The sequence below is a fragment of the Diadema antillarum genome, unplaced genomic scaffold, assembly GCF_040938485.1.
Source record: "Diadema antillarum isolate AM-2024a unplaced genomic scaffold, OU_Dant_1.0 scf00000209, whole genome shotgun sequence".
NCBI lineage: Eukaryota > Metazoa > Echinodermata > Echinoidea > Diadematoida > Diadematidae > Diadema > Diadema antillarum.
Window position 1 is genome coordinate 534,874 of NW_027271098.1, and position 25,813 is coordinate 560,686.

General features: G+C 38.7%; 1 protein-coding gene across 1 annotated transcript in view; it reads right to left on the bottom strand.

Annotated features, from left to right (window-relative positions):
* LOC139724250 (CLIP-associating protein 2-like) overlaps nt 1-25,813 on the bottom strand; it is a 71,427-nt gene that overhangs the window by 18,195 nt on the left and 27,419 nt on the right. Inside the window, exons 14-21 of the mRNA XM_071635393.1 lie at nt 25,110-25,246; nt 19,857-19,970; nt 18,851-18,954; nt 18,264-18,327; nt 16,767-16,930; nt 15,537-15,615; nt 14,647-14,790; nt 13,300-13,386 (exon numbers count right to left, since the gene is read on the bottom strand). Of these exons, the coding sequence (XP_071491494.1) occupies nt 13,300-13,386; nt 14,647-14,790; nt 15,537-15,615; nt 16,767-16,930; nt 18,264-18,327; nt 18,851-18,954; nt 19,857-19,970; nt 25,110-25,246 (893 nt within the window). The remainder of the gene's footprint in view (nt 1-13,299; nt 13,387-14,646; nt 14,791-15,536; nt 15,616-16,766; nt 16,931-18,263; nt 18,328-18,850; nt 18,955-19,856; nt 19,971-25,109; nt 25,247-25,813) is intronic.

The following is a 25,813-nucleotide window of genomic DNA, read 5'->3' on the forward strand; positions in this document are numbered from 1 at the left end:
AAATCTGCACAGCTATCATCTCAACATGGAAATGTCTACAAGCACTTGGCATTCATCTAGGATTTGGTAGAAGCAAAGATCCTACTACACATTACGTAAGATGGTCAACTCTTCCGATTTTACATGGCCGCTGGTGAAACAGAAGTGGCTGCTGCCCGCTAGCGTTGAGCGGGTATAGATCGAACAATGGTTAACCTTTTGCAAAGGCAGCTCGCAATAATTTGTGGACGTGCACAGTCACAGCGAGTGTAGCGATCAGCGAGCGGAGCTGAGCGAGCTGTGTGCGAGTCTACCACTCGCTGTGACCAGGGAGGTGAGACGAAAACTTGCTGTGCACAGTCTTCTGGAAATCGAAATAATGATAAACCTGCTGATGCGTTTGGTGTAGCTATTGATGCAGCTTAATGCACTGCATTAATTCTTAGGTTTACTAATGATTCTTTACAGAAAATTCCTTCTTTCTTGTCTTAGCCTGTCTTGGTCCTACACAAACATATCGAGGAAGTACAGCTCAACTGGAAACTTCACCCGCTCAACGCTAGTTGGCGCACTCCTTAAAAATCCTGCAATTCCAAGCAGCAGCATTTCACTTTTCGACTGAGAGTTGACCATCTTATATAGTGTGTAGGATCTTTGGCAGAAGATTGAGCACAGTGCCAACACTGAACAGTTGCATACTACAATGTGGATTTCTGTCACTGGTCTCTAATGTTGTTGTTGGTTTTTTTTTTTTTTTGTAGCACTACTTTGTAGAAATCTTTGCTACCACTCTAACAGCAAGCCCATTCACAGCAATCCCGATTTTATCTACAAGCATGTGAAGAGAGTTCTGCACCAAGTTTAGCAGTTTTCTGGGGGTTTTTATACACTTTTCCCTCTTCTGGCCTACAATTGCTCTCAAATCATTATACTCGGGATATTAGAATTAAGGCATCACCAGTAAGGCATGTAGATATCATGACTGTGGTCGGGGATACTATTACTGTAATTGTCTATGTCTGGAAGAAGATTATACTTTATGAACATCAGATGGTTACATACACCTGTAGTGTTGTACATCATAATATTGGTATCTTTTCACATATATTTGTACTCTTGTATTCATATACTTTCTACTTGTTGGCTGGAATACACAGATATACATGTTGTAAGTACCTATTAGTGACAAATACCAGTACATTGTACTTGACAATGGAAGACCCAAAGCATTATGCACTGATTATATTTCTATGAAATATATTTTGTATGTGCCTTTCATGAAGACTCTTATTTTCCTTCTCTAAAAATGTGATGTTAACATAATCATACTTTGCGATAACAATGTGATGTTAACATAATCATACCATACGATATTGGAAAAAAAAGTAGATAGGATAAGGGTGTAGTGAAAAAACAACAACTCTGTTCTATAATATCAGAAATATTATTTTTTTAAAAAGGGAAAAATATGAAAAGTGGACTTATACAATGTATTTAAAGGTAGACATATGGGAGGGATAGAGTAGATTGAAGAAAATGAATACAGTAAACATTTATTTATTTTCTTTTTAAGTAACAGGCATACACAGTTGTATGTACTTGAATTTTCACTATCCATACAGGTATTAAACATATCGGGTTTGTACTACACATTCAGTTACAGCAGTTACATCCGTACGAGAGATATTCATAATTGATTCTATTCATACTGCATCCCATGGATATCGTCATTTTAAATGTTTCAGTTTTTATTTGAAACACCTACGATAACCAGCACCAGACAAAAAAAAAAAAGATGATAAATGAATAAAGAGTGAGAATCATTCAAGTGATTTTGATAATATTTCAACATGCCAAGGTCAGTTTGAATTTTGATTCACAATTAAATTCTCTTTTAATGTTCATTAATTCTCCCTCACATTTGTGTTGAAATGACTCCACAATTTCATGAATATATACATTAACATTTGCCCTTCAAACTAATGATGTAGAAGTACAAGAATTCTACAAGTTATAGATCCACTACTGCACATACACAAACATCCCCCCCCCCCTTGAAAAGAAAAATAGACTGTTCCCAGTAGATATGATATTAAGTGACAATATGGGAAGCTATCATCAACTAGTCTATTGCAATTGCAGCACATATTTAGTACTGTTTTGTCTACACTATGCTGTTTTGTATGTGTGGTTTGTTTCTTGTACTGTAGAAGCTGAAATTTTTGCATACAGATATTTTCGCGAATTGCTACTTGGAGGACATTTTCGCGTGTTGTTAATTTCGTGGTTGCGAGGGTCAAACTGAACTCAGTTATTCGCGCGTTGTTATTTTCGTGTGTTGTTATTTTCGCGGTTCAAAGGCGACTCGCGAAAATAAAACCACTGCGAAAATTTCAGCTTGTACAGTATGAGAAAGGGTATGAGATAGAATATGAAGTAGGCAGCAAAGCGTTTGGATGGGACTAAAGGGGACTTCTTGACGCTCACTGCTCACAGGACTTGATACAAATACCTACTGACTGATGCTTTAAGAGACAATTGTCCTTTATATTTGTATCATTCTGCAGAGCAAATGTATCAACTACACTAGTTGACCACTGGCACAACATCAATGCCTTGAAAACAACAACAAAAAAGTGCAGTTGATTACACACAAGCTTGTGAATATGTCTGTTGATTAGAGCCTTTCTATTGTAAAACTAGACACTTGTTAACATCCCACATGTGGGTCTAATTATCAGAACAGCATTGCATTATTGAAGTGCACCCTTTTAAAACATTTTTAAATGTGTGTGACTGTTGATCATTACTGACATTCTTTTGACTGCAAAATGGTGTCTTCAGGCCAGGATATTTGTCATTTGAATGTAAAAAAAAAAAAAAAAAGATGGCAAGAACAACACACTTACTTTGTACAATAAAATGTTGATATGAAAATGGTGCCTACAACTGGTGTATCCCATCTGTATGTACACTGTATGTATGCATGTATGTATGGTTTGTATGCAATCAACATGTATTCATATATTTCTCTATCTATAGATAAGAGAAATAGAGACATCTACCTATCTATTTATCTATTTATCTATCTATCTATCTATCTATCTATCTATCTATCTATCTATCTATCTATCTATCTATCTATCTATCTATAGATCTACCTTGTATGTCACTACAGTTGTATGTCTGTCTGTCTGTATGTATATTTCTCTGTACATTTGTGTTGTCTATGGCTGAGAACAAACAGGGCATACAATGGCTCATGATCAACTCGAGCATTAAAACCATAACCTTCCTTCTCTCTTGGATGCACTCCACCTCCTGAAATGTGCAGAAAAGCAACGCAGCACTGAATGTGTTATGAGCTTATAAAAAAGGCCAAGCGATATCCACTTGTTGCCAATTTGGCGAGCTACCACGCGCCGTACAGGTCTTGTACCACCACTGCCAACACCTGTCTTCTCAGCCCAGGTAGGACAATGAAGTAAACACACAACATTCTGTACTTATCAAAAGCACATATGTGAGAAACAGAGTCTGGCAGACATTAGAACTTAAAAACAAGTGCAAACTTGTACCCACAGAGAACAAATGATATACGGTATACAGTGAGATGTATAGGTGGGACTATTACTACCAAAATCTGCTTTGCTACACTACATGTACTAGTAACTCACTAACTACATAATCACATAATAAACAATGAAGAAATACTCGGGGGGGGGGGGGGGGGGGGATGACCATATATGTTTGAAATGATACCTATCAAATTCCAAAGAAAATCATTACAAAGCAGAACTCATTGAAGCTTAAAGTACAACCAAAATCGACTATAGTGATGGCAGCGTGTACTATGAAGCTGTATTGTCCGTAATAAAGATATGACATCCTGATTTAAGACATACTAAATGATAGATTATGTAAAGCACACAGAAAGAGTATGGAATCTTGATTCAGGGAAACTTTGAAACTGAAATAAAAAAAAATACAACTTGCAATCTGAAAAGAAGTGAAGGCAATATAGATCCATGACAGTTCAAGTGAAATGGGATTTACAGTAAGGTAGTTAAAAAAACAGTTTGTCAGTATATCAATTGTCCTGTTTAGTTAACACTGCAACATTGTGTCATTTTAGCTGCACTCCTTGTTCACATCACAGACTGGTATGATTTTAATTTCCACGGGTATTTGACAACAATAACTCTCAATGATCAATATCAGAGAATTACCATGAATAGAATCTTTATACAACTAAAACACATCTTCGAGGAAGCCTTTAAATGATTTAAGTGGTAAAACGACACAAGTAACAGCTTTACGATCCCTACAAAAAGGCATATTGGATGATTCTCTGACATACAAATAGATACATTCTTATTTCATAATACCATTTCAAGTTAGTGTATATTTTTCAGATTGATCTAAGAACTTCCCTCTTTTCAAACTGGCAACACAAATAATTTTGCAGAACATAGCGATACTGACCGCACATTCTACAATGAAGGAGGGATAGATTCAAAAGTAGCCAAAGCGGTACATATCGCACGAAACATAATCATATGATCGATTTATAATGTTTGCTCTTTAGAGACTGAAAGAGAGTGCAGTACATTTATAATCACTTTCATTCTGATATCGGAGAAGTTGCCATGGAAAATCGTTTTTCACTTACAAAAGAAAATGGAGAAAATAAAAGGGATATTCTTTCAATAATGGCAGCAAAGTGAGAGGGTAACATAATCCTTGAACACTTGATGAGCACTCAACACCTGGTACATATTACACAGTCAAAGTGGTCGACAAACTCTACGTACCATTCAGTGCAGATGTATGTATGAGTGATAGAACACCAATGTTTAAGAACTATTATGTATAATCATGAGCCGACAGACATACAAGCAGCTGAAATCAAAGGCATGATTAATCAGGTGACGGACCAGGGATTGGCGTGACTTTACGCAATTGAACGTCAGAGCTGCGGCAGCTGCGGCCACTGAGGGAAAGAAGACATCTGGGCCCCGTTTTATCAAAAGATACAATCGATTACAAATTTCCTTACCACACAGGCTGCCATAGACTTATGATAGAAATCAACTACATAATCAATTATAACTCTTCATAAAACAAGGCCCTGTTCTGATTTATTGAACACGAGGTAAAAGCATAAGGCCAGTGCCATGACTACTTTTAACACATCTTCACACTGTTTTAAGGTGTAGCCATACCATGTGTATGTTTAAATGCAAGTCATTGATAAGCATGACCATGTGGAAAGTTGAGGGGGGGGGGGGCAAAGAGGAATACTGAAAAATCAAATCCAAAAAGAGCGACAGCTACAAAAACTGGACAAAAGGAATTCAACAAAACAAAAATTTGAAGAAGGCTAAAAAGCAAATATATCAACATATATTTGAAGATAAATTTCATCTTCAAATCATTGAATAATCAAGCAAGCTCCAGAGAAGATAAAATTGTACATTTTGCACTACAGATCGAATAAAGAAACAGCAGAGCCCTTGGCAAAATATCTGCACATGTAAAGCATCAATTTGAAATATTGTTGTCATACTCGTCCTTCAAAATGACAATTAGAGGCTCAATTGACATTATCATGTTTCAAAAACATTAGAATACACCTCTCTATAAGATTTATAAGCCAATCATAAAATGCTTTGAATGAATTTCCATAATAATCATTCCAGCTATTGTTGCCAATTAGAGTCCTTTTCCATGCAAGTCACATGCCAAGATGCAAACTGTATATCACATGACAAGTCTTGAATGTAGTAATATGTATTGGCTAAATGTTACAAAGGTAATATCCTCTCCCCCCCCCCCCCAAAAAAAAAAAGAATGGGGGGGGGGGGGGGAGGCATTATCAGGGGATCTACATTCGAAGCAGCTGATGTAATCTTTAATGTGAGCCCACACTTACAATCTCTTTCCAGGTATCTAACTGAGAGTGCTTAAAACAATCAATTCTAGTATAAACAGAAATTCACTGGCTACGAAAAATTCCTTGCCAAAATAGAAACCTTTATTACTCCTAAAGTCATCTGAAAATGTAAAACAGAGGAGAAAGCTGTACAGATGAACCTCTCGTATCCGGACAAGTCGGGACCGGGGCTCATCCGGATAAGGGATTTGGCCGGATACGGGAGACTCAATGCTTTACATATACATACACATGTACTGATGTAGCCCATTGTAGTACCACATGTAGCTATGTGTATACTGCAACCTTTTCATTGTTACACTCAGTAACAGACCCCAAAATAGAGGTTCGTGTTTGCAAGAATGAAATCATTTTCTTTTATAAATTCTTGGGATGATTTACCTAAATAATTATTAAGAAATGTATCAAGTGTGTATATGTAATTAATGTGTGTTTGTGTAGGAGTTCAAGGAGTTGGGAATCCCCCTTTCCTCCCGTAATTATTTAAAAAAGATTAAAAAATCACGGCGAGATTGCGTCCGGATAATAGAGAGATCCGGATAAAGGGAGGCCGGATATAGAGGTTCAACTGTATTTGTAAAGAGGTCTCAAGAAATGTGCACAAGAAATGATAGTAGAATCGTCTCTCTGGTGGTACAATTCTATCATACATGTATGCTCATTACTTCTTAAACGTTTCCTACCAAATTTTCATACTCTAATGGTGCACACTAGTCCAATACTCCTTCATATAGGAGGAATGGAAGACGTAATATTTCATATAAGGTGAATTACCCCCTCACCAATAGGAACTTGGTGGATTCTGTACTGAGTCTATGGGGAATTCAGAAATCGGTAGAGGATGGGTTAATCAGGTAAGAAATTTATTTCATTTCAGTCCGAATGGCAATAACAGGATTCAATTCAATTCAATTCAATTACTTTTTTTCATTCTGCTGGTTAGCAACACAAATTACATGCATTTACAGTTACCTAAAAAGGTATGGGGGTTTGGGGGGGGGGGGGGGGGGGGAGGGGGAGAAAGCCATTTCAATCTGACACTGTAGCAAAGTGGTGCTGGAATCATTCTAACTTGACCCTTGATCTTTAGCTAACACGCTGGACATTTGAGATCAATTGCTCACTCACAACAGGCGTGCACCTTTGACACATGTGATCTTTTTCCTGTAGCAACATAATGTTGCAAAAGGCTGTTAGCAGCTGGTGTATAATACAATGCATATATACATATACAATACGTATATATGAATATAGTCATGCTTTTAATCAGTGTGCATAAATATATAGTATTTATTTCACATGATGCAAGAACATGAACAATTGTACCAGAGTTCAAACGATCTTGGAATGTTTTCTTATTCTCTGGCAACAGGAGGCTATAATTAAGAGATTTAGAAGCACAATTTGTCTGTCATTGTATCAATTAGAAATAATGCCAAGTTTGTGCCGGAGATGCACATGCCGCATTGAGGCAGGCCAAAGAAACAGTTGCATATTCCAACAGCTGAACCTGTGACGAGGCAAAACAACAAACCTGGCCCTGTCATTAATCCCTGCACTGGCCAAATAGGGTAGCTGCAGTGGATAATTCACCAATGTTTTTAAAATACCCAGGGTAGACTCTTCACTGCCAGCACTGTTCTTTCCAAAAGTCCTGCCATTATTTTAAACAAAGCACTGCCTGGTATGTTAAAGGCACATGGTCCCGGTGGTTTAGTCAAATGCGTACGCGGGCACATGGCGCAAGTTTCTTTAGAGACCTACGCTATCGACTCCTCTTTAGCGCCTAAGCTTTGGCCCATTTCCCCCGAGTCCGAAGAAGTCCAATCCACTGTAGTCAGTGGTCCGATCACAGTTCAGCTCATGATTCGGCTGAGGGGGATGGCAGCTTGATCAAACTTCTTTTGTGATGTCATACTGTCACAAACTGTTGTGGTCTTCTAATCCAGCGATGGCGGCACACAAACTTTAACTATTCATAACCTCTGAACGGATGGTCCAATTTCCCTCAAACTTTCACTGACGTGTTCTACTAACATTGCTGCATTCACTCAATCCAATATGTATTTGGGTGCTAGTCCTTTAATACACCTGGGTTAAGCAGGATAATGTAGGTATTTACACCTTGGCTTGACCCATGAACATATCTGCTGGACAGGATTAAAACTCAGGACTTCTGATAAAAAAGAATCCACAGTCTTAACATCCACTAAACCATAGTGCATCCCCCCTCCTTTGCGCAGAGCAAAATTTAACCTGCAGGTGAAATCCTCCCCCACCCCCTCTCCAAACACCATTCTCCCTCCCAATCCTGCTCCCTTTCCATTCATTCAATGAAAATGAACCAGCTTCATAGTGAACTCCCTGTAATTACAAAAACGTTTGCGTGCTCTATGCCACCTCTGCAATCTGAGAAGGCCCAAAAGTGGCAGCGACATGCTAAACTCTCTCAATTTGGTTCTGTCCAGTTGCATGCACTCACTTCTTGATATCACCACCATTTGGATGATGTGACTGCAGGCTCCTATATCCAAAGCCAGACCTTCACCCTACACTGCACACTATCATGAAGACATAATACCTGTACGCCAACGGTTATCGTCAACCGGTTGAAAACGAGTCCCGAAAATACTCGGGCAGCAGGTGTCTACGGAAAATGAATGTTATAGCAAATCAGCCCGTCCTCAACGGGTTAAAAGTGAATGCGTAAATAGTGCATGTGTAAAACCCAATAAGCTATTTGGGCAGTAGTAGTGAGAAAGCTGTCCCCAAGTGTGCCATAGAGAATCCCCATGTGTACCAAATTGAGCTAAGGGTGAAATCCCTTGTGGAGAGATACGGGGACTACTCAATAGTATGCTATGTGCTGCTACTGTGTGCAGGCCTACACCTTTCACTCCACCTCCACATCTTTCACTCCACGTATGTACACATGGTGGCTATGTGCATTTGGGCAACTCACAGCCTTCTCATGACTGTTAGAAAGATCAATTAGATTCTGTGCCGTATGCTGAACATGTACAGTGTATTTGCACAAATAATAGCAACCTTGCCAGGCAATGTCCCGATAATTTAAAGAGTGAGTGTGGCAATAATGGATCCTGTGATGTAAAAACGTTTGCCTAAAGCCAATGTTTTAGCTATTAACCCGTTGAGGACGAGTCCCGAGTGTACTCGGGCAGGTGTCTATGGGAAATGCGTGTTGTAGCAAAATCAGTCTGTCCTCAACGGGTTAAGTAGAATTCACTCAACATTCTAATCCTCACTCCTCACTGCCCTTACTTGGAAGGGACTACGTGACCATTGATAAAAATAAAGTTTTTCCTGGTCAATGTATCGATGGATAGACAGTACAGGACAACGGCATGCTGCTTCGAGGGCTGTGACCTCTTGTGCACTAAAATCTGTCTTTAAAATGCATGATATGACCACTAAAAGTAGTTTTCAACCACCTTAAGGAGTACAGAATTTAGTTAGTCCCTTCAACGATCCCATGAAGGATATGACTTGAAAGAAAAAAAAGAAGAAAAAGATTAATATCACCACGCCGAGGTTTCCAAAATTTAGTTCTTCTCATCAAACACTATGAACCTTTAACCCACTGAAGACTAGTCCTGAGTATACTCCATCAGGTGTCTATGGGAAATGCGTGTTGTAGCAAAATTAGCCCGTCCTCAACGGGTTAAACTGACTGCGTGCGTTGATGAAATCCATCTTCAAGGACATTGCATTTTGTTTTGATTTCTTCCTTGCTGTTTTGATGATAAAGGGAGGAGGGAGAATCTCTTCCCCAAGGCTGTCTTACATACAAATAAATGATGTGAAATGAGTTAAGAGAATTAGCACACCTTTGCTTGGAAGATGCTTTGATGATATTTTCACATAGGAAATTAGAAACAAAAGTCTGAAGAAAACAAATACATGCAGTTGAACTTTGCAGAATTCATACAATCTTTCTTTTTTTTTTTTTGGTGTGCATATTTTGATGGTATGTTGGAGAGAACAATCTTTTCATTCTCTCTTTTCAAGTTTTCTTCATCATCATAAATGCAGCAAACTCTGCACACCAACATGTGTAACAAGAAAGGGTTATCTAAATGAGATATATACAAATTGTACTATGCACTTGCTAGTCACTGGAATAAATGCCATGTAGCTCTCCATACGTACAATGTATGTCAAGCTATCATAACTGTGTATGAGAGGTAAAAGATAGAAAGAGATAATGGTGATATAATGATAAATGAAGGAAGAAATAGATATGTAGGATGTTTGGTGGCTAAATATACTAGTGGGTGCTTCCACTTTGCACGATATCAGATGCTTTTACAATTTCTGCATAAACTATCGTGGTCTCACCGTTGCTTCACTATTGGGAATAGGCGAGCTTGCCACAAGATAATCCCACGGCCCAGAAGGCTACGGTAGAAGATAATTCACGACATATTTTTCTTGGTGGCACATTTAAAGTTCTCACTTGTGGAATAATCCATGTGCACAGGAAAGAGAAAAAAACACAATTAGCTTCCTTCAGAAAAACAAAAACTTTAAGTTCAAAAGATACCTGGTAAGTATACGGGGATTTAATATTAGGTCATACAATACGTTGAACTTGTTTGCAAGACTTTCGAAGTAGCTGACCAGAAGTTCACTCATCTTTAAATAGTAAGTGCTCTCCACACTACAGACAATACTTATCCTATTTCTCTTTTTGCTTGGCATAACACTGAAAAAGTTTAGTGGCAAAATGCTGAGGGGGAATCTGGTTGTTAAAGAGGAGTTGACAAATTGATGCATAAACGTTTACTTTTCAGGACAAGAGAACTGCCAAGCTCAAACAATTTTCAAACACATCATATCAAACAAACTTTATCTATCCCCTCCCAGTGCACATAAGACATATATTCGGCTTTCCACAATAGGAAATGAAGATGAATTTTTTTTATTAAGACTGATTCTTGCTGGTTTTTTTTCTCTTTTGTTTGCATGATTGTCCAAGGGGAAGAAATTTCTGGCTAGGACGGCCCAAGAACGATCTCATCAAAGACATTAATAATGATGTGATGTATGTGAATGGTTGGATAATGAGCACAGCACTCAGTGATGGATGATCTCATTATATACCCTCCTCCCTCGTCCATGCTACCATTTCCAGCTGCTTCTTCTTCTTTTTTTCTTTTCTTTTTTTAGCGCTTGGAATGCTCACTTCAATACATGTACTTGTTGCATTACCCAAGGTGTTCCAACAGATGATTCTCTTATTTTATTTTTTTTTTTGCCACACCATGAATATGTTTTTGGTTTCTTTTCCAGTCTATTTTTTTTGTTTGTTTGTTTGTTTGTTTGTTTGTTTGTTTGTTTCTTTGTTTGCTTGTTTTTTGTGGTGGTGGTGGTGGTGGTGGGTCTAGCTGCTACAAACCAAGTAATATATGCCCACACTAATGACCAACACTAGCAACAGCTAAATGTATTTTTCAACGTCCTCTAACACTTAAATGGAATTTGCCCCACTTGTTTGTTTGTTTGTTTGTCTGTTGATATTCACTTGAATGCTTGAACTCTCGCATCACTGCCCTTTGCATCTGGTCTGCAAAATTCCAGTGCATTATACAGAACACAGGAATGTGCGTGCATCTATCGGAAAGCATTAGAGTGTATGCCGGTGTCATCTGTCACTGTGTACTGAAAATGCATTGTCTACAAGAGTCTACTGGTGTTATCAGTGTGTCAGGTTGGAAACAAGAAGGAACTTCATAAAGTGAGCATATTTTGAACACTGTTTGTCATGTGAGAAGAAATTTCTACACTGTATCTCCATGAGACATTTAAAAAGAATCTACTGCATGATTTTTTTTTTTTTGGTCTACTTCATTACTTTTTTCCATCAAATCTGCTCTACGCTGTTATGCAACAAGGCACCGCGGATACAGTTGAAGGCAATGAGACAGATCCTGCTTGAGTTTTGTGTTATTTGAGTGGAACTATTAAAACCTATTTGTACGTGAGAACGATGTGTACATATTAATTTGTACTTGGTTTCATGCGGCACCACTGGCATAATACTACACCACACTTACTAGGGTATTCTGCCCTCTTCCTCTCGCCCCAATCCCTTCCTGATTTGAGTTACGAAAACCTGATTGCATTCCTCACGAAGACTTCAAAAATTTTTTTGATTCAACGCTGTTTTGCATTCGGAGAGGTAACTAGTGCTTGAACTCCCAGTAAAATATTCATGATAACATCTGTCTACATTTTCCTACCTTAATTCATCCCTCATTATGCCCCATAGTTAATCCTGAACCCTTTGTCTTCCACCTGCTGAAAATCTCCTCTTGAAAACAAACTCCCATTTGAAGATTTCTCAGTTTATTACTGACAACTCTACCTAAAAAACCACGCAGATCACATTGACATCAGCATTTGCATCAGCAGGGACACTAATACAGAAGATTTGAATTATGACTACATTTACATGTACAAGAGTGTAGGTGGAGAATAATGTACTACAATAGACGTGCAAAACATTGAAACATGTCTAGGCACTTTCAAAGAAGTCATTTCAAAACTCTGAAGTATTTTGAAGCTGATGAAAATGTTTTCAAATACAAGAAGAAGACTATGTCGAGGTATTAAAGTAATTTCTCTCCTTTATTCTACCCTTCTTCTGCCCTGGTTTTTATCTCCCTTTCCTACCATCATTCATTCTTTCCTTCTGTCAATCTTCACTATCTTTCTACCTATAACTCGACCCTTCCTAGCATGGTGCATTCAAACATATGATGTTGAAAAGCTATGGTGATTGCTGTTCCAGCCCACAAAAGCTCGAGGAATAAATCACATCTATTTCCTTATTTGAGTCACACATTCCTCTCCTTCTAGAATTTACAATGTTTTTAGTAGATAACACTCTGTTTTCAAGGAAGAAAGAGACAGGACACGTTCTCCCGCACTCCCCCAGAGTCAAGATATCCCACTGAAAGCAGAAACTGACACTTGAGAGAGTGTAGGAAAGTGAGCCCAAATGGTCATCTCTCGACACATTTAACCTCTGGGGGTAAAAACAAACAGGAGAGGGAGCGGTGAGAAATAATCCCTTGGTAAGTGTGGTGCACACGAAGCAAAAGAGCACATAACATAAACAAGAGCTTGGTTGGTAGATTGCACACTGGAGCGCAAGCAAAAAAAAAAAAGAAAAAAAAGAAGGCAAATAATATCACAGAGAGGGGGAGAGGAGCAAATTAATGGTACGGTAGGGGAAAAAAAGAACAGAAACAAAATGGTGACAAAAAATCAAAATACAGAATGATGAGAGATAGGTGAGTTTGACTTGCTGGATACATTCACACACGGCAGTGGTTTACCTGGTACGTCTTTGGCAGCACAGACAGCATCATGCTGAATTCTGGGGTATTGAGCTCAAACAGGGCAATCAGCACAGCTTGGGATGCCTACACAGTGACAATTGTTTTAATTTTAAAAAAAGGGGAAAAGAATAAAACAGAAAATAAATCAAAACTGCTGGCAAAAAGTAAAAGAAGCAATACTGTCAGTATTTGAAAAAGTCAAACGTCTGATGGGCAACTTCACTTGTAATCTTATTGTGGCTAAAAGGTAAGAATGAATGTCAAAGTTAACACCGTAACATCTGCAACTTAGTATTTCACTAGAAGCCATCAGAAGCTCACATGTGGAATGTATCTGCCTCAGAGAATCATTTGTGTCAATACAACTAATTCAAATGCGCCTTCAAAATTCATTTGTTCGTGGTGTACCATTTATGTTCCTGTTTCATTTTTATTTTTTCTCTGATTCCTTCTGGAGTGTCTGCATACTGTAGGGTCTCAAATAGTACATGCCTATTAATAAACAAGAAATTATTCACATTCTTATCTTAATGAACAACTTTACCCTCCCACACTATGCCTACCGGAAAAGAAGACCAGAAAAGTTAATGAATGACATCCCAACCATGCACCAATACAGCGTATCTCCCTGAGATTAACAACTGCCTCATTCTACTCTTATTCCTTCTTTCTTTCCTTCCAAAGTGTCTGCATACAGTAGGGTCCCAAATATTATGTGCCTTACAAGAAATTACTCACACTTTTATTCTAACAATCAATGTTACCCTTCCATATTATGCCTGAAGGAAAAGAAAACCCAAAGAGTTTATGACATCAAAACCACGCATCAATATCTCCCTTAAAATTTACAATAACCTCATACCAGACATAGCATCACACACACATACTGTAAAATGAGGAATGTTCGCGTGCATTTTAATTTCGCAAATTTCGCAAGCGCCAAGATTCGCGTAAATAAAATGCACGCGAAAGTTCTTGTCTACACTGTATACATTGCAGGCCAGTGGCAATTCGCGAAAATCTCATGCCACAAAAGAGGCCGTCGGCTCCAATTCGCGAAAATTCCATGCCGCGAATATATCACGTTTTACAGTATATCAATTTCTACGTCTGTCAGAAATGTCATGGCAATCAAATTGGGAGTTTATACCTAATACAGTAAAAGTTTAGATGGTCAACATTGTTGTTGTTTTTTTTTAACTTGACTCGCATTTTAATTTTAACAATTACACTTCTGTTATGATACAAATGATGAGATCTCAATTCCAATCTGACCTCCCGAGGTATCCTCTCACGCACACATCAACTTGCAGCCACACCTGCTATCTTTCACCATCATCTTACCCTCCTAACTTCTGAGCTCTTGGCTTCCTTCGTCCAGCCAATGATGCGGGACACGGCCAGCCTGGTCTCGGCCGAGTTGCTGAAGTCCTGCGGGTCCATGAGATCGGTCAGTACCTCCATGTACCTCAGCATGGCTACCTTGGTCTGTGTTGGGGTGGGGTTCACATGGAATCAGTCCAGTACACTCAGCCCATCATCACTTCATGTCTTTTACACTGTATATGTATGTCTTCTCCAACTACTGCTTGGCATTTTAATGACATTATTTACCTCATTTCACTATAGATTGGAATGTCTATGACACAATATATCCTCATTTGACAAAAGCTTGGAATGCCTATAGGTAAGACACTATATACACTTGTACCTCATTTTTTTACAGCTTAAAATGTTATTACACTACAAATCTTATTTCCACTAGAGCTTGGAATGCCTATTACATTATATGCCTCAGTACACAAAAGCTTGGAATATCTACTATATTTCATACATCATTTCACAACAAGAAGGAATTTCCATCAAAACTGCATGCACTTCAATAACTGTTCCTGGAAGTGGCTCTGTGTACAACTGGTAACCTTACTCTGACTAAAATTACAAATTACAGTCTAGCTTTCCAAAATATTGCTTAGTTGTGATGGCAAGCAGTACTGAAACATTCAAGCTGTTATGTCAACATATTTCATCAATTGTCTTTTTCTCAGTTTAGTGAGAGTGTGCATCTACAATGAACATGTAATATGTTATGAAATATACACAGCTTCGCATGCCAAATTTCTTCTATTTTCCTTTTGTATCATGTGATATGTCTATTCATCACAATGTGCCATTTACAGTTGACAAACAGCTTGCACAAGCACGAGCGGACACGAGAGACCGTTGATTCTTACCTTCATATTCGGCGTCTGCGTCTGGTCCATGATGTATTTGGTAAGGATCTTGAATTGCTGATCATACTGAAAGCATTCCCTGTTGTGGATAAGCACAAAAAAAAAAGCGATAAGAGGATGACAGAATGATCACTTTACAATCGTGTCTTCAACACAGTTCTTCTTTGAGAATTTTGGAGGCACAATTAAGTCAAGGTTCAGTGCATTTTCTTGAAAATCAATCATTAAAACATAAAAATCATATCTTCATTGTCAGATTTTGACAGTGAATGGGGCAGTGTTAAATACCCTGCAGCATAGGGATTTATGGAGAGGGAAGGCTGGCCCTGTTCGGATATACTCAAGAATCCCTGTAATGAATTGTGTACGGTTTTATCACTGATCTCTAAATAAGTACACACACAGCCACAGAATCTCGGCTGGAGGCGACCGTTACAGATGAGCCTATGCTTCAATGCACGAATTCTCTGAGCGTTGCAAATTTGTGGTTTTGTATGTGTCCCAGTGGGCAGCAAATGAAGTGGACTACCCATGAATCCCCATGCTACTGGACATGGATCTTTAAGGTTTGAGCCTTCACTTCCAAGTGACAGAAAATTTCCGTTTCAGCTTTTAAACCCCACTCCTCCATTCTTGCAGTTTCGAACTGTGTATTCTACACAAATCACTATTACATCTACAATTCCAATATTTCTGCCAAAGTCCTCAGTATCATTTTCACATTTTGACATGTTCATCTCATCAAGTCATCACAAAGTCCTACACATACAAGATTTCTGCTACATGTTTCTGGTGTTTTTGTTTTTATTTGTTTGCTTGTTTTTATGTCATTGTTGTTGTTGTTGTGTGTGTGTTTTTTTTTTTGTTTTTTTTTTGGGGGGGGGGGGTATACAAAGCAAGATTGTAAGGAAAGTTTACATCACGAATGTAGACCACTCTGTGTAACACTCCCATTACATCTGGGCATTCTTGCTCATTATGACAGACATATTTCACAATCCCCACATCTACAAGTACTATGGCAACAACTCAACGTTCACACAGAGGAAACGTGATTGCCATCTGGCCCTTTTCAGGGCACTTTCATTCATTCAAGTCACAGAAGTCACATGTCTTTTTGGAAACCAGGCCTTCCTGGAGAGTACACCAGGCATTCTGCCCCTCTCAGGCTTCTTCCACCCCTCCCTCTCACCCAGGGCACCTGGTGAGAGATCCGGGGAGAGCACGTACCTGACAATCTCCAGCGTCTTCTGGACCTTGTTGAGGACCGAGCCGAGCAAGTCTGCCCCCATCTTCTGGAAGAGCCTGGTCATGAGCACGAAGAGCCAGTCGGTCAGCTCCAGCTTGTGGACGATGACAAACTCTCCCAGGGTCTCCAGGAACAGGCCAAAGGTCTGGACGGGGTGAAATGGACAGGGTCAGGGAGAATGGTACATGTAGGTCAGCATCGCCCATCATCTTCACATAAACAAGGACAGTTGCTGCTATGATAAATTGCGTGACAAGCAACTATCATTCAACCACAAGAAAATTAGCCATCAATTACAATTGCTTTTTGAATTAATCAGCTCCTCCCCTGTTACCACTGTTCTTCAATGAAACCCTAATTTTCTCAGTTTCCGTTAAATTTCTGCTGATTTCCAGTTCATTTCCAGTTCATACCCGCACAACAGCAAAGGGAAGACAGTCTCTAAAAATTTCTCTTTTGTTGGAGGTTTCTCACATCAATACAATATCATGTCCATATGTCCAGTAAGTACATACAGGTAGAATTAGGTATTTGGAGTTAATATGAGCCATTTCTGTTCATTTACACTGCTGATGTCCACTTCAAAAGGGCTGCCCTCCCCAACTCCCCCCCCCCCCCCCCAGCTCACATGAAATGCTTAAACTGACACAAATATAAAGAGGATATTGCCATCATGACATAACCATGGTTAAGGAAGTAAAGATATATAAAACACATTTCTCTATTACGCATGACACAACAGACTGTGGTTATGCCTTCAGGAAACAGGCCTCTTACAATGAGGGAGGAGTGCAGTTACTTCAATTTCTCATAACATTAAAGTAGAAGATTGCTGATGATGTCAGACACAGGACGAACTTCTGTAACTTAAACACTTTAAAAAGATCGAACTAAAGAGGGCATTTAGCCAATGGATGTTTTGTTGGAGGATACTCATATCAAGCAGGATACATAGAGGGGAGGAGATGTTCACACACAGGAAATATATAAGTGCTATGATCACATACCCCTGGAAAAAAGGAAAAGGGAAAAGCCATATGGAATGAATTTAAGTCATCTTTTGTTGCTTGCTATGATAAAGAACCAAATATGGTTAATTATGCTGCTGAGTATGCACAGCCACGGATATGAAGGATACTGAGGCTATGGCCAAATTCCTAATTTTTAAAGTCTGTCAATCAAACAAGCAAAGATAAACTCATGCACAAAAAAAAGAGATTGCAGCAGTCGCCTCTAAAGTAATCCTGTCTACACGCAAAGCCACGGTCTGCCAAGATTCAATTTTAAAATTTATTTCACTTCATACTCACTTCACTCATGAGAGTATGAGGCATCAAGGCTCATACATTTGTGTAATTTATACAGTTTCCAGGGTTACATACAATTGTAGCTGAGGGAAATGACGGGCGAGGGATGGCTGTTTATTAAACATACTTCCAGCTCCGAAACACGCGACCGACTTCCAGAGCAGAACTTACCTTGCTGTGAGGATCTGCAAACATCCTTGTGAACAGCTCTGTCACTCTCTTGATTTCATTTCGACTGAATGGGAACAGAAAAGAAAGGGGGGTTAATTGTTAGTATCTGCAATGCAACGGCATCACTGCAATCTTTTCTCATCAAGACACACCAAACATGATCTCAGAAAACATACTGCTATATTGTATTTGGCTTTTACCTAATTGTTAAATTCACAGGTACTTATTGTGCAGAATTGGAGCCGACAGCCTTTTTCGCAGCATGACATTTTTGCAAATTGCCACTAGCATTCAATGCATGTAGCATAGACAAGAACTTTTGCATTTATTTCAATTTTGCAAATCTTGGCTCTCGCAAAATTCACAAAATTCACAAAATTAAAATGCACACGAACACTTTTCGATTTACAGTACTCACATTAATATTACTTAGAATCACCAATAACAACAACAGAGCAAGAGAAAAGAAATATATGCATTATAATGCATGTTCCTGGACAAGAGACAGCAGGAAACAGGAAAGAGATGTTGGCTTGGAATGAGAGAAGAATGAGGACACATGATTATCGAGAGGAATCGAGGGGTACCTTAAGGCCCGGTTGCTATGTAGCGTGTACTGTAGCCCTATTAGACCCTCTTTCCTCTCCGACCACGCGGGGCTTGCCATCTTATTCAGTACCTCTGACACATCCTGCAAAATGCGACAACATTTCACGTGATAGATTAATGACAATGGTGGTAGCCATCAACTCAAAAACAAATTTCCATATCCGATGTGTCAAATAAAACGGAGAAAATAATCTCATACATCTTCAAACAACCTCATCTAATGAAGAGTGAAATAAGAGCTGTACAGATGTATTTCAAATTTTACACAATGCTTATAATCTCTTTTATTGTGTGTGCAAATACTTCTCTTTATTTGTTCAAAATACTCTTGAAACCAGAGCCTACAAATGCAGATGGCATGAGGTCAACAAGATTTATTTTTTATTTTTTTATTTTTATTATTTTTTTAGATAGATGCACATACTGTCTGTTGAGGAACATGAGGATATCTACACGATACAAAGTTGCTGGGATTAATACATGCCATCTTATCAACCAAGAATACCTTACCTCTCACATGACTTCAAATAATAATGTAAGTCTTTGCATCCTCTCATGTGTGGTCCCTTCTACTTCTCTCACCTCACAGAAAGACATTGAGTCAAGGCTGACTCACGTGAATATGCATGCTTTCTCACTTCTTATCTGAGTGTAATGGATTCATTATTGGCCCTGGCAGGCCTTTGGACAGAGAGGCCAATTTCATTAAGGTGGGCAAAATTTAGTCCCATGGTTCAAGAACATTTGAGTATTTCAAAAAGTAAATGCATTATAACCCACTGGTTAGCATCACAAAATAAGTGCACTTTTCCCCCTACGCACATTCATCAATGGACATCTGTTTATGTACACATGAATTTTATGCATTCTAGTTACATAAATTGTGAATTCAAAACACCTTGAGAAATCTTGCCAGAATTTCCAGGTATCACAACGACATTCACAGGGATATTACAGCAGGTTAGCATGCTAAGCACAGCTTACCTCGATGATTTTGGCTGGTCCCGACCCGTAGGATCCTACCGAACACACACTCGATGCGTCGCTCTCGTCATCGGAGAAGTTGTCGAAGCGTTTCCTCAACATCACCTTCTGGGTCTGTGTGTGAAAGAAGGTTTTTAAAGAGAAGAATATAATCGCACTGCCCTGCAAGAAATTTATATGTTTCCCCAACAAACATCAGGGCGTCAGATTCATTCACTCATTCATTCATTCATTCATTCACCTGCAACTCTGCCACAAACCTGACCTCTGAAGATGGGAGAATAAGATGCTCTTGAGCCAGTACTGGTTGTTGGATTTCACAACTTGCAGTGATGCCAATACTACACCGAGACAGACCACCTCATGTGGTGCATTGTTGGACAAAAACACCGTGATAGTCCAGAAATACTGGGGTGATGCAGAAGGTAATATTTTTGACTGCCTGGTGAGTGCAATGATTGCGCGTCCATGTCGACTTGCGGCAGAAACTTCAGCTCTCAAAATTTACTGGGCCTCCTACACAGCTGCAAATCCACAGAGTTTGATGTGGCGATAGAACTACCTCAGAATCAACAAACCCCTGCCCGGAATGCTCATGAACATCAGCTGAAAGCATACGATACCATTCAGATTTTATTCCAGTGGAAAACGATGGATTTCTACGCTCTGAATGGATCTCACACTCTTCTGCAGATGCCATCAGAACTCATCGTATTTCCTTTAGGAGAGTGCCACGTTTCCTTCAACCCTTTCAGGGCCACAGACTTTGGACGGTGTACACAAGGCTATAGGGTTTTCTGTGCCAATCAGCACTCAAGGCATACAAAGAGTTAATAATCATCTCACTCACACATTGACACACTTACCATGTTGTCCAATCACCACCATCACCAACAGTCACAGGGAAATTTGAGTGCTGTAACATATAAATTTTCTGACCACACAAGCTATTGTTTGAAAGCCAAAGAGGGCCTAAAAATCTTTCCTAGTCTAGAGTATGGCTTTTCACATTCGAGAGGGCATCTGGTATGTGTAATTTCGAATTGTCATTGTCAGAGATTCACAGTAATTCGGATTACAAAATGACCTCATTAATTTCCTCTGCTGTGCTACAAATATCACTTGCATTAGTTCAACATTAATGATTGCATGTTCTTATGTCAAGCACATAGAGCTTCAATGATGATAATTATGCACTTAACAAATATGAAACATCATTATCATTATCACATTACACACCCTGTGCTTAACATAAAAAACAAATTGATACTATATTTGTTTCTGGCCATGTAAACCCAAAAGAGCATACTGACATCTTGCGAAAGCATTGTACTTGGGAAACACTTCAAAACTAGTGGCATTTAAACTAATCATAATACTTTTCAGTAGGTGCATATGATTTGAACGTAACACAATTAGACCATTATGGTCGTGGAAAGACAAAAAAAATTTGCTCCACACAGATCTCCGAGACAAATTTGCAAGGCTCTCTAATAGCCGGCCTACTTGCTTAGCAAGTTTGGTGTTCAGTTTGTCATCTTCAGCTTTCTTCTTCCTACTTGCCTTGATGTCTCTGATGTAGAGGGAAGAACTGAAAACATTTTGAGCATTTAATATTAAAAATAACCACACTTCCAGCCCAATGACCATGCTTTTATAAAGTTTGAATTTTTACATGGGTTTCTGTGTTTTTTTTTTAAACAGATCAAAATATAAGTCTATGACACAAAGATATCACGATGCTTTGTGAGGGACGATGAAATAAAAAAAAAAACAAGTATATAAACAAAAAATGATATCTAGACTTCACCAAATCATAGCAACAAACTAAAATATGTCAATGTGTGCATGTATATGTGTCAACCCAAAGCATGCTATCATGATTATCAAGTTAGGATGAAATATCGCTTGAGCGGAAGACAAGTTGCTCTGAAATCATATTCTAAAGGTACTCTACAGATGCAGAGAAATTGTTTGGTGATACCAAGTTAAAATCACTGATTTGTTCTCAACCCTCCAAGCAATAAGTGTGCAGTGGATGATGCAAATTTGATCGAATGAAACTACACCATCAGGTGAATTACCGCATATTTAATCGCCAACTCTTCTACTTGCCCAAAAGGCAACATGACCTGTGATTATTTCATCTATATCTCAATGCTTCAATTAGACACATCAAAATCAAGAAAAACAGGAAATTCCTTTTGAAACAAGAGCTGGCAATGGTCAAAAGACAGATTCTTTCCTTCAAATTCAGAATGGTTGGGAGGTCTGCACATCTTCCTCTCTGGAATGCGCTCTCCTAAAAGTAACTAAAAAACAGACGATGCACTTGTACTGGCAATGTGTCATATTTAAAAACATGGGTAAAATGGAGGGGGGGGGGGAATATAACTTGTATGATACGAAGGACCTATGCTTATAATGCTATTCCTGTCACCATTACTTGAATCAACTCAAAGAAAATGTGACAAATCAATCATGGCTATTAAAAACAAGCTCAAATCATATCATGATGGATAACAATGACACACTCATGCACATACGACAACACATTGACTCCTAGATGGATATACAGTACTGCAGAAATCATAGATTTCACAATAAGGACTAGTCTAGCTAATCTTTTTTTTTTTTAATCAGGAGGGATGTAAATATATATCTCTAAACATACAAACATATACAATATACTTCTTTGCCGCATGAAAATAGGTGACTACTTCTCCCCTTCATAATTTAGAGCAGGCTTGAAAATTTATTTGCCTACCATAAAACGTCTTCTCTCCGCATATTACAGTGTCATCAAAACACTAACCTTTTAAAGAAAAAAAAAAGAAATCTCAACTCAACTCAAAATGCATGTTGTACCACAACAGGCGCATTCCCTGATTATTTGTGACCCCTTTTTTTTTTGGGGGGGGGGGAGGTGGAGGGGAGAAGGGGAGACTACAAAACTAGTTCACTTTAACAAAATAACTCCAAAAGAAAAGAAAAACAAAACAACCAACTACTTTCTGATGAGATCATAAAACATCCTCACAATTGGTATAAATCATTCTTGCTCACGACGAAAACAGCGATTAAACTTTTATACGAGGGCACCCTTTCAAGATCTGCACAGCCGCATCTTTTGAAGACCACATTACCAAAAGAACAAACAAACAAACAAACAAACAAACAAACAAATCAAACTGCCACATACAACATTCCTAGTTTGGCGCCACAGAGCTATCAAAATATAAAATCGCATGCGCATCAACACCAAATAGCCAAGAACCCGGGAGTGCACATGCATTTCGTGACGGGGCACACTTCGTCTTGCCGGTGATGCAGTAAAAATGCCACATCGCAACTAACATGAAACCCGCATTCCTTACGAGCCAATGCCAGACGAACAGGGGAGTAACAAAATACAAATGAGGCTGGGGGTGGAAAAAAACACACAAACTGGACACATATATGAAATCAAAAATGAATAAAAGATAAGAATAGCGTGCCCTTTCTTCTCCTTCTTTTGTCCTCTCTTTGATATTTTTTTTTTCCATCTGGCACCAGTAGTGACTCACCAGCATGTCGGAGTAATCGGAATCGTAACCGTAACCATAGTTGCTTCTGAGGGCTCTCTGAGCAGAAATCTGTTACGACAAACGTTTGCTGCTGTGTCTTATTCCATTCCTCACAGTGGGTAACAGAGACAATATCCCTCTGATATTTTGTTTTTATTCCATAAGTCCACAATGAACAGAGATTTCACCTATGATTAAAATGCTAGAAACATAATCCATGCAGTTTTGACAATTTGATAAAAGAAAGCAATGATGAATTGTGGTAACCTCCAGCCAACAAACTCTGTATCATTTCAAGTCATGAAGTCATCCGATATATACCGTCATTAACATGTTGTATGTAATACTCCACTTAACAAAAGGGCAACTCTAACCTCTCATAACCTTGTGAGAACTTGAATTCATAGGGAAAAATAGCAACAAAAACTTATTGAAAGATAAACAAAATGAAAGACAAATGAGATAACAGTGCTTCTTTACAAGAAATTACTGTGTGCATGATAAAAAAAGGAAGGATAACTTGAGCTCAAATGAAGGAAAAGCACACATTAAGATTGGTATTGTCACAAATGACTGAAGAAACAAAAATCATGAAAGCTATCTTGTATATAATTCTAAATGAAATGCACTGTACATTGATACAAAGTAATATTAAGCAAGTGAAGCACTGAGCAAAATAAATCAAATTCATAGAAAATTTAATGGAATTTTTTTAGTGCTTCTAAGAATCTCAAACAGAAGAATAAAGAATTTACAATGATAAATAAAATGAACATTATGAAGAAGCAACAAGAAGCAAAAAAGTCCTAAAATATAATTGGATCTATTGAGTTTTCCTTCTAGTAATTTTCTGTATTTAACAATAGCAAAATAGCAACTGGATTAAGATGGTACTGTTATCACTATAATCAATAAGTCAAATATTTCCCATTCAAACTACATGTACGTAACACCTGAAGAATTAGCACTATAATCTAAAGACTGAATATCTTGTAGCATGGCAGACTTCATATAGACATTTACATGTGTGAGCTACTGTACATGTACATGTAGGATAGTACAATTAAGTTGATGGGAAGATGGAAATGAATGCCTTTGGTATATCAATTGTTTTTGGACAAACAAATAGACAACGTAGCTGAGCACTTTCAAACAAGGCTTTGATTTACACAATAAGGTTCTTTTCAAGAGGGAATATATTTGTATTTTTATCATTATTTCTTTCTTTTTTTGGCAAACACACACACACACACACACACACACACACAAATGGAGCATGCCTCTTTTTGAGCAATAGATTGAAAATTTTTACTTCAGGAGCAGGGAAGTGAGTCAGCAATTATTTAGTAGACTCAATGAAGAGCCAGGTGTCCTCGTTTTGAGAGACAGAGGACTATCTCAATATTTTGATCGAGGGAGGGAGGAAGATGGGTACCAAGCTTGTTCTTTTCTACCCTACAATAATGGTGCCCATTTCTAATTTTAAACCAGGAGACTATACGACCCTTCTGTATCATTTATGTATTCATAAAACCTAAAAAAAAGAAAGAAGGTGTGTCTATTAGAAACCGGTGAGAGACCAGTGAGTGTAAATGTGCAGATTTGGGCATGTCTGCCAAAAAAACAAAAACAAAAACAAAAACAAAAACAAAAACATGGGTGGGCAGGGCCTATGTACGATACGTACCAGGGCGTCGGCAAGAGCGGCCTCAGCGTCCTGGCCGGTTCCCAGCACTCTCTGGGCCATGATGTTGGCCTTGGGGTTGGGCTCCCTCTGGCTGGGGCCCAGCGACGACCCGCTCTGCCTCCTTTCCCGGACTCCACCTGCAACAATGACAATAGCAATGATGACAAATGTTGGCAGTCTTTGTTGGCCACCTAGCTGTGGTTCCGCTAAAAACATCTTGGTTAATGATATGCCATGTGTGCCTCCATGATGGAATCGATACTGAGAAGAAACAAGCTCATAAATGAAAGAATGAAACAAGTAATCAGCCGACATCCAGTCAGATGTATCTGAATACCCATTTCTCCCATTTGTTTGATTCTACTTTAATTCCTTTTTTTTACAAGACAACAGAAAATAATACGAAGAGCAGGGGAAGAGAAAGAAATGAGGGGGGAAGGAGGAAAAGATCATCAGTGAGGAGGAAGAGGGAGAAAAGGGGGTAAAGAGTAAGAGAGGAGGGTAAGGTAAAAGATAGGAAGGGGAGAGAGGGGAAGGGAAAAGAAAACAGGGGGAGAGGAAAAGAGCATCAGTGAAGAGGTAAAGGGGAGAAAGGGGGGCAAAGAGTAAGAGAGGAGGGTAAGGTAAAAGATAGGAAGGGCAGAGAGGGGAATGGGGAAAGAAAAGAGGGGAGGAAGAAAAGAGCATCAGTGAGGATGAAGAGG